Source organism: Moschus berezovskii, chromosome 23, assembly GCF_049115385.1.
Source record: "Moschus berezovskii isolate FMDL1 chromosome 23, NW_MosBer_1.0, whole genome shotgun sequence".
In the NCBI taxonomy this organism is placed as follows: domain Eukaryota; kingdom Metazoa; phylum Chordata; class Mammalia; order Artiodactyla; family Moschidae; genus Moschus; species Moschus berezovskii.
The window spans coordinates 15,074,677-15,092,296 of record NC_142482.1 but is presented as its reverse complement, the minus strand read 5'-3'; the positions used below and the strand labels follow the sequence as shown (position 1 = coordinate 15,092,296).

The 17,620-nt window shown below is 44.2% G+C and overlaps 1 protein-coding gene across 9 annotated transcripts in view; it reads left to right on the top strand.

Annotated features, from left to right (window-relative positions):
• Positions 1 to 1,632: 1,632 nt before the first annotated feature.
• The window catches only part of ZNF451 (zinc finger protein 451), a 94,003-nt gene continuing 78,015 nt past the window's right edge, over positions 1,633 to 17,620 (top strand). Inside the window, exons 1-4 of one of the 9 annotated variants that reach the window (XM_088831338.1) lie at positions 1,633 to 2,080; positions 2,468 to 2,551; positions 10,351 to 10,431; positions 11,834 to 13,802. In XM_088831338.1, the coding sequence (XP_088687464.1) occupies positions 2,060 to 2,080; positions 2,468 to 2,551; positions 10,351 to 10,431; positions 11,834 to 13,324 (1,677 nt within the window). In that variant the 5' untranslated portion in view covers positions 1,633 to 2,059 and the 3' untranslated portion in view covers positions 13,325 to 13,802. Of the gene's footprint in view, positions 2,081 to 2,465; positions 2,552 to 10,350; positions 10,432 to 11,833; positions 13,803 to 17,620 lie in introns of those variants that run through there. The other 8 variants (XM_055405877.2, XR_008683229.2, XM_055405876.2 and 5 more) reach the window with 8 other exon arrangements.

The window sequence follows — 17,620 nt, the reverse complement described above, 5'->3', positions numbered from 1 at the left end:
AAGGTCAGGCTGGAGGGGTGGCTTAGGTGGCTTGCCCACCCAAGTGGTGCTGTGTGCAGGGGGCATGTACAGTATCCTGCTTTGCTCTGGGCTCTTGAGAAGTAACAGCTGAATTTCTTGGTCTCTTTTGTTCAGAATTTGCCCTACCTGTGCTTGCATTTTTAGTCCCATTTAGTTTCTCTGTATTCTGTTGCTGGAAGAGAAGCATGTCAAGCTGCAAGCACTGCAGCACTGCAACAAAGGGTCCCAGCCTGTCCCATTCTTATGTTGGTAAAAGTGAAACTGTTAGTGGCTCAGTTCCTTCTGTCAGACTCTTTGTGACCTCATGGACTTAGCCAGCTAGGCTCTTCTATCCATTGGAATTCTCCAAACAAGAATACTGGAGTGGGTAGCCATTCCCTTCTCCTGGGGATCTTCAGAACCCAGGGATGGAACCCAGGTATCCTGCATTGAAGGCAGGTTCTTTAACTTCTGAGCCAAGTACATGCCAAAATTTAACCATTCCATTGCCAGTCATTAGACATTTAGATGCTTTCCGATTTCCACTATTACAAATTTGTGATAAATAATTTTTGCATGACAGTTTTCCTACAGATTAAATTATGTCCTCACGAAAAATCCTTGCAATGAAAAGGCTTGAAGAGTTATGCTCATATTTGGGCTTTTGTTTTCCAAATTTTACCCATTAACTCCTACCTACAGTTAAATTTTCCACTGAACTCTCCGAAGCACGTTAGAAGAATTCTAAATATAAGTTTCGCGAAGACATTTAAAAATATTTACTTCGCATACAACTTTTGAGAAACACAACAAGCAGGTCTCTCATTTTCAATTTGGCTCTACAAATTCTCAAACTTAGGAAATATAAAAGCAACTGAAGTCATAAAGTCATGGTGGAAATGCGGGAAGTACAGAATTAAGCAATAATTACTGCCAGTAACAGGTAATCAGATGTTGGGCATGCATGCAGACAGGCAACAAAGGCGTCGAAGTTTTAAAAGAATTTTTCCGACTTAAATTATTTTCAAAACCTTCGAGTGGGTCTCTTTGGTAAGGCAGTAAGTGAAGAAAATGAGAACACATATCTGAACATAAGTGGACTATTTTACAGGTTTTTTGAGTGTGAACACTCAAATTGAATAGTCAACACATAAATAGTCAACTATTCTATTTCACTAACATACTACCTGATAACATCTTTAAAAGTTTTATAGTATCACTGGTCTAGGGCCCAAAGATACAGTTGGCCGGACCTCGGCTCCTAGACGTCCTGGGTCAGGGTTCTCCAGCCTTGCCAGTTTTCTTCAGGTCAGCCCGAGACTTCCTCCTCAGGTGCGTCAATACAGGCTCTGAGTGGCGGCTGACATGGCGAACAGGTGAGCAGGGTAAGGCTGCCTCAGATTTCTATTCTGCCCGTAGTCTTCAGCTAAACAGCCAGATTTCCGACCCGTCGAAGAAAAAAGCACTGATAAATTAGCGCTGAATTAACACTCAGCCTTGAAGGCTAACACTTATCAATGAGCTTCGCTTCCACAACCACGCAGAACTCACGCCTACGCCTTCCTCTCCATCCTCGTCCCGGTCCTTCCCTGTGAAACAGGACGCAGCCAGTTCTCCGCCGGGCGAGCGGCAGTGACGTCAGCCTCAAGGAGCGCAGGAGGGGTCTTTTCCCTTCCAAGCGTTAGTGTCTTTTCCCCGCTCTGTTCCACTGCCTCTTCGGAAGGTTTCGGTGTGTGCGGAACTACAGTTCCCAGCAGCCCTTGCGGCGGGGGAGTTGGCCCGAACTACAGTTCCCAGCGGTCCTTGCGGCGGGGGGGCGGGAAGCCAGGGCGGCGCGAGGGAGGCTGGGCGCCGCGGGCCTAGCGGGCTGCTCTCCCGGGAAGCGGCGTGCATCCCTTTACGCCCGCGGCGTCGGCGGCGTCGGCGGCTCGGCGGCGTAGTCGGCGGCTCAGCGGTCACACGGAGGCGGGTCACGGCGGCGCGGGGCTGACGGCCGGCCGGGCTGGGGAGGCGGCGCGGAAACCGCAGCGCGGGTGCCGGAAGGCGGGCGGTCGCGGAGATGGGAGACCCGGGGTCTGAGGTGAGTCGCGGGCCGGGCCGGGTGTGCTGCGGGCTCAGAGGGTGCGGGCAGGGCCCGGCGGCCGATGACCCGGGGTCCGGAGCCTGGGGGCCAAGGGGCGTGGGCCGGGGTCAACAATGGCCGCCCGGCCCGGCCCGGCGGCCGCGGCTGGGCTCGGGCGCGGCGCGGGTTCCGAGGCCCGTTGCCCCCACGGGCAGGCTTCCTTCCTCGGGAGAAGGGGCCGGCGGGGGCCTGCGGTCCCCAGCGCCCGCGCTGTTCTCCGGCGGGTCGCGGGGGCTGCTGCTCCGGGCGGTCTCCTCGAGAGCTCTGCCTTTTCATTCCCTTTGGAAAAATCGCCTTCTGCGAGTCGTGGCTGTCTGGATGACCATGTTTTGGCTTATTTTATAGATAATAGAATGTGTTCCTCCAGCTGGGCCTGAGGCGTCCGAGTCAACGGTGGAGGAAAACGAAGATGACATCCAGTTTGTGAGTGTAAGTAGCAGCGGTATTTGGGTTTTTCCGAGTCAGAGATTGTGCGGGACAAGCCGAGATGTGATTTCCCCTCGCCTGTTGACTCATCGTCCAGCAAACGTGTGGACGTCTCATACCGACTGGACACTGTGGAGCGGGACACAGGCGTGGGCATCAGACTGGACACCGTGGAGCAGGACACAGGAGTGGGCATCAGACTAGACACCGTGGAGCAGGGCACAGGAGTGGGTATCAGACTGGACACCGTGGAGCAGAACACAGAAGTGGGTATCCAAGTGGACACTGTGGAGCAGGGCACGGGAGTGGGTATCCGAGTGGACACCGTGGGGCAGGGCACAGGAGTGGGCATCAGACTGGACACCGTGGAGCAGGACACAGGAGTGGGTATCAGACTGGACACCGTGGAGCAGGGCACAGCAGTGGGTATCAGACTGGACACCGTGGAGCAGGGCACAGGAGTGGGTATCCGTGTGGACACTGTGGAGCAGGGCACGGGAGTGGGTATCAGACTGGACACCATGGAGCAGGACACAGGAATAGATATCACATCGGACACCATGGAGCAGGGCACAGGGGTAGAGCGTTTGCCCAGAGGCGGTCTCGCCGCCCCTCAGCCATCGCTGAGACTGTGGCCTGCGGGCCTGTTGGAGCCTGGGTCACGCCTCCACCGCTCCGTTGCACAGGGAGCCACTGGTGTGCGCAGGGTTCGGGCCTCCTCAGACTGTGTTTGAAATGAGACCAGAGTAACTTCTGAAAGATGGCCCCCAGGGGCAGCTAGTGATGGGGAAGGAGGTGGGCTGCAGGAGGTCAGCATCAGAGCCTGTGTGTCTCTGTAGAGTGGGGGCAGGTGCCCTGAAGACCTCACTGAGCTCTGAGCTCACCCTGTTACATCACAGTCCCGCAGGCCAGGTTCCCAGTGAGGGGCCTGCATCACAGGAGCATCCTGTATGTTTCTGTGTTTATCCCCTTCTGACAGAGTTTTCAAGCATGAGTGAGTGGAAGTGTGCAGAATCCTCCTCCTCGCTGCAGACCTATGGAATCAGGATTTGTAGGTAGGGCCCAGGAATCTTCATGTTGGTGCAGGAGTAGAGGAAGCTGTGAACACATTTATAAAAACATTGGTTGCAATAACCAAAGGAGGTGCTGTGATATATTTGGGGATAATTTCCACCTCAAACTGTTAAAGTTTTATAAAGATTCTGCTTAAAGTAGTATTTTAGTATCTCCGTTAGATGGAGAGTTGTATTGTAAAGGATTCTTTTTGAATTCTGCAGTTAGTTAAAGTTTTGTTATTGAAGGTGTATAATCTTTCTTTTGGAGAAGGAAATGGCAACCCACTCCAGTGTTCTTGCCTGGAGAATCCCATGGATAGAGGAGCCTGGCAGGCCATGGTCCATAGGGTTGCAGAGAGTAGGACATGACTGAAGTGACTAAGCATGCATGCACGCAATCTTTCTTTAATTCAGTCTGATATGTATTTGTGTATGTTGGTTCTTGGGAAGTTTTGGTTTTGAAAGATTGGTTATTAAACAGTGTCCTCTGTGTACCCCAACATTAGACCGTTGTGATGATCTATTGTTGTGTTGTGTTTCAGTGGGTTTGTTTCGGAGTCTTTCGCAAGATCATTTCTTAGCTTTTTTTGCCTTTGCCTATCCGTGTGGTATGCTGTCCTTTTCATTTTAAATTTTTAAAGAAATTGTTTTGGGGGGATGGTGGTAGAAGAAATTGAACTCTGAAGTATATCTGGCTCTTTAGGATAAATGTTTCAGGTTCTCCCTGAATATGGCAAAATTTATGAATGGAGAATATTTACTTTGGTATTTTGTGGAAATTAAAGAGGGACACGCTTCTTCATGAACTGTAGGGCTTACTTTGAGAGTCACAGATGGACTCTACAGAAATAAGATATATATATATATTTTTTGGTTCTCTGTGAAATGGAGAATTGTATTATAGCTTATCAGTACCTAATATAAGCTTGTGTTTCTCTGAAGTTGAATATTCTTTTAAGTATTACTTTAAATGTAGAGGATCTGTTTTATCTTTGTATCCAGAGTAGAAAATATACAACCAATATAATTGTGTTCAACTTGATATATTTTGTATTCATCTCTCTTTTCAAATATAAGTTCAAAGGTTTGCTAGTTCCAAATGGAGAAGTGACTTACATATATTAATGCAATTACAGTACCAGAAGAAACCTATTACAAACATTCTTTCTGCCTTTTTGGTGATAAAACGTCAGTGACAATAAAAACACATTAGAAATAGAATCTTTTACTTCACTCAGTAACCCAATCTGTGACAGCTCTGGGTATTGCTTGTTCAATAAAGATAATGACTAGTTCTGTGCTTAAGATATTTTCAGATACAGAAAGCACACTGTGCTGTTTCTTCTTGATTTACTCCGGTTTAGATTCTTAGTTCGTTCTTTGACTCTCCCGTCTTTAATCCATGTGTATCCGCCTAGTGACACAGTAGTCTGTGTGGTTTGGAAAATGCAGAGTTCAAAACTAAACTTAGCATGCTGAAGGAAAGGAAGGCTATAGATGTGGAGGTGCAAAAATGAGCCCTTTCATTTAAATTTTATTGAAATACACATACAGAGAATTGCACAGTTAGTAACTGTACCCTCTGATTTTTTCAGAGCCAGCACACCTGTGTAAACAGCGCTTAACTCAGGAGACAGAATGTTTGGTGGTTTAGTCGCTAAGTTGTGTCCGACTCTTGGACTCTTGGTACCCCATTGACTGTAGCCTGCCAGGCTCCTCTGTCTGTGGGATTCTCTAGGCAGGACTACTGGAGTGGGTTGCCATTTCCTTCTCCAGGGGATCTTCCCGACCCAGGGATTGAACCCCAGTCTCCTGCATTGCAGGCAGATTCTTGACCAACTGAGCTATGAGGGAAGCCTAGATGTTCCCATACACACTTTTCATTTAGGTTTTTTGCTCTAATTTTCTAATTTAGTGATATTTCCCTTTTTTAGCCATCATCTTTATTCTCTGCCTCGTTTGAAACTGCAGATATGTTAGTTAATTTAATCCCAGAGAACCGTGTTAATTTAAGGCTAATGACATGATCTTTCACAGATAAAAGATGTACTTTAGATAAGAATGTATCAGAACTGCTGAGGCAGCCTGTTATAATGTTGGTAACAGCACGTGAGGTTTAGGCTTCAGCCAGGTGGTATAATGTGGAATCATTGAACATGTGGAAATAGGGAAGAAAATCCAGGTATATTTTCATAAATTATTTAGAGGGGTCTTGGACAAATAGTGAGGGTGGTTTTTGGCTGGGTGTCTTGGAGTTGTAACTAGCTCAATAAATGTTGGAGCTCATAATATGTCAAGTCCTGAATGAAGTACTTTAGAGCTGCAGAGATTAGCTGGAAATAAATCCTACTCATAAGTGTCAGTGTTTCAGTGTGAGAGATGAGATAGGGAGGAGGACTTTGTAAATAGTTGTAGGAGAGAGTTCTTTTATAAAAAGTACATGGTGCAAAAAAAAAAGTATATGTGCTATAAAAAAGACATGACTTTCGGTTTGTTACTTTTGCACAGGGAGCATTTCCTGTTTGTATGTTTTAAAAGGGTATTTTGAGAAGAAACAAGTCATCAAAATGAGAAAACAATTATGCTTAGTTCTGGAGGATAAGTTTTTTTGTTTTTTTTTAATGGGAGAGGGGCAGTTGGGACAGATAGTATAGATTTTGAATTGTGGACTAAATTTGAACTAAAGTAGGCATTTGGGACTCATTTGAGATGTTTGAATCAGGCAGGACTGTAGAAGTTCATTATATCTGGAACTTTTCTGTGTGGGGGAAAATATATCAGTTATTTAGGGTTTCAGATTAGATTTTTGCATCTGTGCTCAAATTCATGTTTGTTTTAGACTGAAGTAAACTATCTACCTTTTCTGTAGACTGTATTTTAGTATTTTGATGTCACTTTTCAGTTAGTAGGTAATTGGTGTTTCGGCTTTGTATGAGAATCAGTTTTCTAATAAGATGAAAGCTTTTTTAGAGAAGGAAATGGCAACCCACTCCAGTATTCTTGCCTGGGAAATCTCATGGACAAAGGAGTCTGGTGGGCTACAGTCAGGGGGTTGCAAAAGAGTTGGACAGCACTTAGCGACTAAACAGCAACATCGTCTCATACAGGTATAAAATTAAAGAATAGAAAACAAAGATGGAAGCTTTTTATTTCTTTAATAATATTTTTTAAACCTTAGAGTATTAAACCATGTTCCTCAACTGTTTTGCTTCTGCCTATGCTCCTTCTCCTAAATTGTTTGGTCTTGGAATAGAATACTTTGTTACTGATACGGAGGGAAAGAGTTGATAGACGGAACAAATTTAAGGAAAAAAAATACCTTGTGATTGGAGAACCACATGTGTTTATACTTTTGATATAAGCAGCCATTGTAAACATAATAAGAAATTACCTTTTCTTAATATTGGTATTAAAAACATTACTGTTTGGGGAGAACTAATAATTTATGTTTTGGTCACTTTTATGAGTTATTCAGAGTTGGGAACAAGAGCAGGTAGTCTTTTTCCTCATATTAAAGGAAAAAGTAGCTTATCTTAGAAACTTAGGAAATAAGTATTGATTTAAAAGTAGTGTGTGTACTTTGGACTGGCTCAAAATTAGTGTGACCACACAGCCAGTGTTGTGATTACAGAACCAGGTTGGCCTCACGTAGTTTTCTCCTTTGTTACATGGTGTAAAAGTCAAGTAGTGGGGGATTGATTGGAACAGTGTACGTGAAAAATTTAGCACCATTGCCTATATGGGGCTCAGTGACAGATGTTCCTGATTAGAGTGAAATAAATGGAGTGCCAAAGGGTTTTGATTCCTTAGGTTCATTATGATGGAAGCTTGTCCATATCCACTGTAAACATTAGCTGGAGTGTAGAGTGTTTGTAAGTAATATTTTCATTTGGGATCGTTATCTTCTGTTTCTTCCGCTCAGCCTCTGCCTTTTGGGGTCTCAAACACATGCTGTCTTCTTCTACCCTTCTGTCACTCTTTGAGTGAATGAATAAATGACCCCTGCTTTTTCTCATGGGCCTCAATCATGATTGTTTTATTCTGCTGGGAATCCTAAGTCGTCATCGTTGAGTAGTTCAGGAGTGGGCTTGTGTCAGTGTTGTGGCTGACCCCAGTGGGACATTTCTGCTGCTCTGATCTCTCCTTATTCCTCCTTCTGTTTCTGCAGCTACTTTTTCATCATTTGTGACCATTTTCCCAATGGTGGTGGTTTCTGCCTGTCCCATTGTGCTTTGTGCCCTGTTAGCCTGACATCTCCCTTTCTTCTCTACTGCTTTCCCTTCGTGGAAGCTCTGCCGCAGCCTCTGTGTGTTCCTGGTTTCTGGTAGCTCAGGGACGTGCTTGGTGTGCTGTCTCAGTGGGCATGTAATAAAGTTCCTAATGTACATTTCTTGAGGAGAGCAAGCTATTATAGTTTTTCTCCTCCGCTACCTTCTTGGCTTGATTGTATGACTTTGACAGTCTTATGACAAGTGGCAGGTTTGGGTCTTAAAGTAGGTGATTCACCTCTGTGATCCCACAGAGGAGAATATTCTACTTACCCTCTTTTTTTAAATGTCCATTTTTACAGTTTAGACTGAAATCCTGATTACTTTATCATGTGACCCCTGCCCAGTTTTGCTGTCTGGTTTTATCTTAGCAGCTGAATCACCCCTCTGTGGGCTTCCCTTGTGGCTCAGTTGGTAAAGAATCTGCCTGCAATGTGGGAGACCTGGGTTTGATCTCTGGGTTGGGAAGATCCCCTAGAGAAGGGAAGGGCTACCCACTCCAGTGTTCTGGCCTGGAGAATTCCATGGACTGTATAGCGCATGGGGTTGCAAAGATTGGACACAACTGAGAGACTTTTCACTTTCACTTTCACCCCCATACAGGGAAAGCACTTTCCTGCTTGGGGAGGGATGGAATCCTGGGAGAGAAGCAAGCTGTCTGTAGGACTGGATGCCGTGTCTCAGAGAGAGGATCTTTACCTAGATGTTATCCTCTGTCTCCTGACCCCAGGTCTTTTTCTGTTAGTTTTTCCACTGAACATATCACTTTGGCTTCCCAACAGCCGTGTTTCCCAACCTGAGCAATCTTTCCCCAGCCCTAATCTCCCCTGTGCTCCTTTCTCTTTTTTCAACATAGACTTTTTGAAAGAATAATCACTCTTGGCCTTTGCTCCTCATTTTCTGCTTAATGTTGTAGTCTGACTTGTATGCTCACTACTTTCTTGAAAGTTGCTCTCTCAAAGACATAAAATCTTGTTGCTAAATTCTGTGGCTTTTTTTTTTTTTTGGTGCTCAGTGTTTTTGGCCACATTTGCATTGTTACCTTTTCATTGAGATTTTCTCTATCTTTAGGTTCTTTGGATTTGTGCATTCCTGATTCTTCCTAGATCTCTGATTACTTAACTTCAGTTCAGTTCAGTCGCTCAGTCGTGTCCAACTCTTTGTGACCCCATGAATCACAGCACGCCAGGCCTCCCTGTCCATCACCAATTAGCTCTTCTTAAATCTTAAAATTCCATCATTTCCTCAAGAACCTCCTTGAATTTCTTCTTTGTCTTCTTTGTTCTCCTCGGTAAAATCATAGTTCCAGTTTAATTCTGGAGTTAATACTTTTCTAGGGGAGCAGCTTTCCAGTCTGCACTTTTGAGTAGTGTCCCTGTGCCCAGATCACAGGTCTGCATTTCCCTCTGTCTGCCAGCCGCCTCTGCCTGCCAGCCACACACTGGCCCACTACGGCCAGAGCGCCAGCCGCGCACCTCCATACTCCAGATGCATGCCTTTCACATGACTGTTGTTCAGTCGTCCAAGCTTGAAACTTAGAGACAGCTCTGACTTCATGTTATTGTTTGACTCCTGTTCTTTATAGTTGATCATTTTTTGGTGTTTGTTTCCATTTCACCTTTGTATCATTTTGTATGTGCACCATGGAAGTGAAAGTGTAGTCGCTCAGTCATGTCCAACTCTTTGCAAGCCCATGGAATGTAGCCTGCCAGGCTCCTCTGTCCATGTAGTTCTCTAGACGAGAATACTGGAGTGGGTTGCCATTTCCTTCTCCAAGGGTTCTTCCCGACCCAGGGATTGAACCTGGGTTTCCTGCATTGTGGGCAGATTCTTTATGGTCTGAGCCACAAAAAAAAGCCCTTCTGTTATTTTTGCCATCTCCGCTATTTAGTTTTGCATTATTATGTTGTGGACTGATAAATTATCCTGCTCCTGCTTTTCTTGCTGCCATATTTCTCTGTGTGGTTGATGTTATTCCCGTCTTAGTATTTATTGATTGCCTTTTGCCTATAGAATAAGATCTAGGCTTTTAAGTTTAGTATTCAAGACTTGGTCTATGGTAGAGTCAGAGTGGATGGAAAGAAAAGATGAAGGAGAACCAGGTTTGATGTGTGACTGCAGGAGTCTGAGATACAGCCCAGTTTCTAGTCATAGATCCCCATTTCATCTGAAAATCATTGGCTTAGAATATCTGTGTTCTTGCAGCACCGTTCCCGTGTTACTAATCCTCTCCCCAAGGAGTCAACACAGTCCCAATACCCTTCCTGGCTTGCAGTCTTTTAGGTTTTATCATTTATTAGTCATGGACTCTGAGGATTTTCCTCTGCATTTGTTCTGATTATTTTGTACCACGCATAAGGTTTCCTCTTCAGAAGAGTTCTCACCAGTCAGTCCCAACATCAACAAAAAGGATTGCCTTAAATGCTAATTTAGCTTGAGTAACTGTGCATGATTTGTTAATGTGTTCGTTCTTTTCTAGGAAGGACCGTTGAGGCCTGTTCTAGAATACATTGACCTGGTCAGCAGTGATGATGATGAGCCTAGCACCTCTCAGCATGAGGTGAGTACATTTGACTTGTGTTTCTTCGCTTTTCGTATTTCAGACACATCCTCTAAAGGGAGTCAGCAAGTCAGTGTTTAGGCGCTGTTGTGCTTTAGGAGACAGCCCATTTCTGTTGGAATAACCCTGAGAGGGAGTCCTTAGCCTGGAAAATCTGCTTCCAGCTTTGTTCCTTTACTTTGAGCGAGGATGTGGAAGTATTACATGACACGGGAGTGTCCTAAGCCTTGAAGTGGTATCTGATGAAAGGGAAATGGAATAAAGCTGCAAGCTTTGGGCACCCTTTTCCTTTCCTGTCTTTCCTCGGGTGCCCTATAGAATTGGATCCTTTTCTTCCAGAACCACATGGCCACAGAAAATTTATTCTGTTTGGAAGAAAGGCTGTGAGAAGCTCCTTTAGAAATGGAGTGTGGGGAAGGCTGCTGGGTCATTCAGGCATCGTCCCTCTAACTGCCTCTCTCCCTCATATTTGGGGTTTTCTCTGAACTGCGGTTTTTTTGGTTGTATGTTTGACCGTTAAACTAATCCTTCCCTTACTCTGAGAACCAAAGTAACTGAGCCGTTTGTATCAGTCTTGTCTTGCTTTTGTCTTAGCCTGAATTTCTATTACTGGACTGTTTTCTTGATGAATTAGAGGACTCCTGGCTGTGTGTTCAAGGTGGTCTATGATATATAAGGGATTGGGACTGGGACTCACAATCAAAATACCTAGGTTTTAGTTCCCCCTTAGCTCCTTATTATTCTGTGAATTTGGATCAGTAGCCTTTTAACTTTAGTTTCTTTATCACATAAGAATAATAACCTATCTCACAGGGTTGTTGTGAGGATACAGTAAGGTTACAAAGCTCCTGAAAACTTCAAACTGTAGAGGAGAGCCGCCCACCTGGAAAATTTCGTTATTTATGGTCAGTGAATGAGAATTTTTAAAGAGACCTAAAAGTGTCTCTGCAATAGAAATATTTTTTTTCTCTTCAGTGGGACTTTTCCATGTTCTCTCTGCCATTATGAACTTTTACTTGTTGCCTTACACATGTTCAATGGGATTTTTAAAAATACTGTTTTCATCAACAGTCTTGTTACCTCTTATTCTAACATGGAAATAAGCAGCAAGGGACTAAGATGGCACCCCTTGAACTGGGCTTGTTTTTGCTCGTTTTTCATAGACAGAGTGCCAGGTTAATGCCAGTAGTTGGTATTGGGGTTTTGGGGAAATGAAACTTGTGGATTTGACTTCTGTGATCCTCTTGCTGACCTGAAGTGGATTGTATATTTTATTGTTATTTATAATAATTTAAAAAGTTGAGTTCTACTTACTGGACATGCATCTCTGCACTTGAAAGTTAACATATTAAAAGCATATTTTCTTTCTTCCTTGGTTCTCTTGTTCACGTGGATAACCCAGAGAATGCCTGAGTCTAAGGCGCCATCCTCAGAGAGTCGTCGCCCAGAAATGTGCTCTGGCTGCAGTGCTCCTCCTCCCAGTGGAGACAGCAGCTCCTCTGGGCGCTGCGCCAGCAGTCCTCAAAGGATGGTTTCTCACCCTTCTTCCATTGAGAACCCATTGGAGACCCAGAGAAATGATCACAGTAATTCAGATATTAAGATCTCTGAGACAGAGACACTTGAGCCATCACAGAATTACCAGAGTCTGCCTCCATCTCCACTCCTGGTCCCCCAAGAGTCTTTGGCCTCCTCAGAGGTCAAGGAAGGTTTGCCCGTAGAGTCTCCAGCTTCCCAGCACGGGCGGGATGCCCTCCTCTATCTCCAGACACAGGTGGCTGAGATGTCCCGAGTGATACGTGACCTGCAGTCCAGGAGCTGCTTCCGATTTCATCATTCCCGAACAGGTGAGGCCTCCTCGGTTCCTTGGGACATCTCCACCTCCCGAGAGGAACACTTACCCGCTGTCGAAGAAGAGGTTGAGTGCAAGTCCCCCTCGGCCGACGACAAAGGGCAGCCAACTGACCCCAGTCAGTCCAGCTTCACAGGGCTGTTGAAAAGAATGGAACAGAGAGGTGTTATCAAGAGAGTCACCTTGCAGTCAGAAGCAGAACCGTGCGAGGGGAAGCCTGACTGTGTGACCTCCAAGAAGCGCTTGGTCCCTCCGTTGCATCCTCTTTTGAGAATTGCCACCGCGGAGGTTTTCAAAGACCCTGCTGATTGCCATCCTTCTTCTTTCATGGGACACAGGGTATATCCTGTGGCTAAGGACACCTCTCCTTTCCAGCCGAATCCCCCAGCAGGGGGCCCCATTGTCGACGCGCTAGAGCACAGCAGGAGAGGAGGCACCACGTCACCCCTGGACCCCACCTCAAAGGAGATGGAGGTCATGGGCTGCAGGTTCTACCACGCTGCTTCCATCGCGGCCCGAGCTGCCAGCTACATGGCCTACATGACACAGTATCAGCGTAAACTCTGGGAAGACATGGAGGACCTGGTCCATGACCCTGAGTTTGATCGTGGAAAGGCAAGATGTATCATATCTGATGGAATGGATGCAGGCCTTTGGCAGCTGTGTACTACCAGGGACATAATGGACTCTGTGGTCAGGGTTATGGCGATGGCAATAGACTACAGAAGGCAGGCTTGGCTCCGGCTCACATCCCTCACGAAGAAGACCCAGGAGAAGATCTCACACTTGCCCTTTGATGGTACTTGCCTCTTTGGACAAGATGTGAATGCTGTTGTTGCAGAAGAAAACAGTTTGAAAGAAAATGACTATAAAGACCACAGTAAATACTATAGCCAGCATCGATACTTCTATAGTCATGACCAAAAAGCACATTACCACAGTAGAGGATACTCCAGAGGGGACTGGTACAAACCTCGAAACCACCCCTATAGATACAGAAAAAGGGGAGACTCTCCAGAACGCCATGGGTACAAGAATTAGTGACCTGTTCACGGTCTGCAGTGCAGCAGTGGATGATGCTCCCTCCCCTACAGGAAACTGAACCTCTGTCTGGGATGATCTCAGCTGACATCGAGTTCTAGACTTTGGGAATGAAGTAGATAAAACAGAGACTCATGCTTTCTTGGCCAAATGAGCAGTAGAGACTTTCAGTTGGTTTGAACAAAGGTTTACACATTATTTCTAGTCCAAAATAAGTCTAGAGGTGAGTCCTCAGGAATCCAAATCCTTTTATGATTAAGAGAAAATATAAAGATTTCTTCCCCCTCAGAAAACTCTCACTGATTAACCGACGGCGAGCAGATTTTGGATCTGGAAATAACCTACTATTGTCTCTAACACCAGAGGCAGATCCTTCCTTTTTAGGTCATCAGTGCTTCCTTGTTTAGGCTTCCATTTGTCAGATCGTCACAAAAGATCTTTTTGTCCACAAAAGGACAAGTCTGTTTTAATCTCTCTGTATCAGGGTGATCAGCTCACCAAGTGTCCATACTACTGTCAATCTCTGTAAGACTTCAGAATCAGCCTTGAAGCTACATGTCAAGAACTGGAATTCAAATCAAAATTTGCCAGATCCAGTCCCTACCAGTGGTGTGCCTGGATATCCTAGATCGGCTGTGGACACCAGCTAGAAGAAGACTTTCTTGTGATATCTGTGGAAACTTTCACAGTAACTGTCTTCACCACCCAGGGCTACACAGAGAGAATTCTCTGCAGTTGTCACTCCCAAGTCTCAGGCATCAACAAGCTGTGAGACCTGGTCATGCTGTTCTCACAGGATAATCTGGACCTTTCACCAAGATGACCTTGACTGCTTTCTAAACTTTGATGATTCATCAAGCTCTAAATACAAAAAAAAAAAAATAAGATTGCACATTAGTGCCCTGGAAATCAAGGATTTTACACCGTCTTGGCATGCAAAATCTGAACTCTTGAAAGAGTAAGAATTCCAAACATGCCTGACAGTCTGGTCCTCTGATTGTAATAAAGGGATGCTATCAGTCTAGATTTTACTGAGAAATCTTCAGAGTATAACTGAAGATTTATATAAAAAGTACATTTCACACACTTCCCTTTCTAGATTCCATTAACGATTTCTTGAAAGTCTGAAGTCAAGACTTCAGTGATGTTTTCTTGGTGTTTTAGTCTCCTAACCTAGTCACACTCTACCATGAGAGACAACTTACATTTTTGTTCCCAGCTCTTCGAGGAACTGTTTCTCCATCAGACTGAAACTGGCATCAGACTGAAACTAAGCTAAATATCCTGTAGTATTTTTATCTTGAGGCAGTGGCTGTGTGGTGTCCCAGCCCTTAGACCCTTGTCTTCACAGCGTGACTTCAGAGATGGAGAAGATGCCAAATTAGAGCGGTCTGAATATGTCATCCAGTATTATTTGCTTGGCCAAATAGAAAAAAATTTATCAACAGATTGATAATCTTGTAATTTCTTGGTTTGTTAAACATCTGCGTTTTTTCCGTCTGCTTGACCACAGTATTTTGGGTCTCCTGTTGTGGACTCCGACGCTGTTTTCGCATTTATGCGGTTTCTGTTCCTTGCCTGCATAGTGGTGACTGATGTTTCCCTGGTGTTCCACTTTTTAATGGCTTATTGGAAGGCCATCCTCTCTCCTCATAACCACATTCAGCACACTTTTTGTCTGCCCTTTCTTTCTTTCCTTGTGTGTGCTGTAGCAGTCAAAGGTGCACATATCCCTACTTGGAAGCTACTTTATTTTGTCAGATAATTTCAGGGATAATTTTTAATTGATTCTGTTTGTCCTATTGATAGATGAAGCTTAAGTTGCAGTCTTGATAGTCTCATCTTGGCAAGTTTGGTCAGGGCATATCTAGAGTTAACATTTACCTTTAATTTTTCTGTACTTTTCACAAAGTTTTACTATCGCTATTTGAGGTCCATGCTCAAAGAAGCTGTTTTTCAAACTGAACCCTAGAAGAGCACTGATAACTGGCTGAAAGAACCAAAGGCCTAAGAAATCACACGAAGATGATAATAGTTCATGATATTTGGCCACTAGCTCAGCAGCCTCGCATGCCCTTGCCGTGACCTTCTAGTTTCTTCTGTGAAAGGGTAGCTGTGGGAACTTGAGAGGGAGAGACCTTGACACTCCAGGATGGCTGTCTGAGGTGTTCCCAGTTAGCTGAGGCTTCTTCACACTGCTCCCGTTTCTCCATTTCTCTCCATCCCTTCCCTGAATTCGGTGCTGGGTCACAAACGTGATGATTTTGAGAACTCTTATTTTCCAAAATTCAAACCAGAATTAATGATGCTTGAAGACCTGACTCTGAGGCTGCTCTGGCATTTTCACCTAACCTGCTCTTCCTTTGAAACTTTTTACTTTTAATGGTGTTTAAAAAAGGACACAGTGTAAAAGTTACCATTGTAACCGGTTTAAGTGTACCTTGGCGTAGAGTGAACTGTGTTCACTTTGATGTATTCCTCCTTTCCTCACTGTTCATAGAGCAGCGTTTCTTTTTTTTTGTCTTCCTTCTGCCGTTCTGTTTGTTGCTCCACAGCAACGAGATAAGTAGCATTTCTTTCCCACTCTGATTGATATGCCTGAGTACCTCAATAGGTCTTCCCTACAAGTGGAAAAATATTGAGAAATCATCAAATTAGTGGTCAGGGAGCTGACTTCTGAGCCACTCCAGTACTCTTGCCTAGAAAATCCCATGGATGGAGGAGCCTGGTAGGCTGCAGTCCATGGGGTCGCTACAAGTCAGACATGACTGAGCGACTTCACTTTTACTTTTCACTTTCACACATTGGAAAAGGAAATGGCAACCCACTCCAGTGTTCTTGCCTGGAGAATCCCAGGGATAGGGGAGCCTGGTGGGCTGCCGTCTGTGGGGTCTCACAGAGTCGGACACGACTGAAGTGACTTAGCAGCAGCAGCTGACTTCTGAAGGACTCTGCCATTGCGTGGGGATGGAGCAGAATGCAGTAGAGTGGGAGCACGTTTAGTTGTAGGTGATGGGACTGACTGCAGAAGAAACAATATCCTTAACCTGTTTTTTTATTATTGCTATTTTAAAGTCTTTCTCTGGCATACTTGAATGATGATGGTGTTACAAAACTAAAAATGGGGACTTGGTCTAGGGAAACAGCTGCAGTAGTATTTGGAACTCGTAATTAGTCAGATAACAGGTTTTCAGATCATGTCTGCCATGTGCAAAGCCAAGATCCTCCGTCATGCCAGCCTTTGGTGTTTGAACGTCGCTGGGTTTTCTAGGAGGCCTCGCAATCATCACAGGTTGAGTGATGATGTGTTCCTGAAAGGGATGCATCTAATTATGATCCTTCTTTAAAATGTCATTGTTTGACTAGATGTAAAATGTATGTGGAAACTAAGATTTCTCGTGTTTACTGTGTACACAGAAATACTGTTTCCATTTATTGTTACATGAAGTGCCTTTTTAAATTTTACACTATTGTTTAAAACAACATTTTAATGTCTTGCATATGTTGCAGGTGATATTTATGTGAGTTCTGTATAGTGATTTTTTTATCTTGTAGTTTATGCCTCATCTGTACAATTGCACTAAGGGTACTCTCCTTCTGAATGTTACTTTATTTTCATTACAGCACTGTTGATGCATTTCAGAAGGACTTGTACAGTATGTCCCCCCACCTTTATTTAAATAACTTAGCAGTAACTATTTTAGTTATTAGTGATTGGCTCAGTTTTCTGGGCATTGAGGCAGCTTTGTTTTCTGTCTCTAGGTTCTAGGTTTCTGATTGAAGCATTTGTCTTATGTCTAACCTTGTTCATTGCCATAGTAACACAGCTCATTTGTAAGTGGGTGTGTTACTTGGTAATAAGAAACAAAGATATTTGGAAAATGCAGTATGTTCGTTGACACTTTATCATTTTTTTTCAGACCGTGTGACAGCTTATCAGTGTAATTGCATTTAAACTTATTATTTACTGTGTGACAGCTTCTTTATGTATAATTACATTTATTTACTTAGCCCTCAAAATGACATTTTGAGGAGAGCATAAACTCAGGCTACTTGGGTACTATTTAGTATATTACATTACGTTAAATTACCATTATACTAATAATTTACTGAATGATGCCTAAGTGTCCTGATTGATAATGTCCTTAAAGGCCTGCTCCATCCAGGATAACCTCTCAGGTACTGTGAACAGGAGGTTTGACTCGGCACAGTCCAGAATCTCTTCTAGCTGTAAACTTGGATACAGAGTTAAATGACATGGATAGACAAAGTTAAATGCCACATTCAGTATTCTTG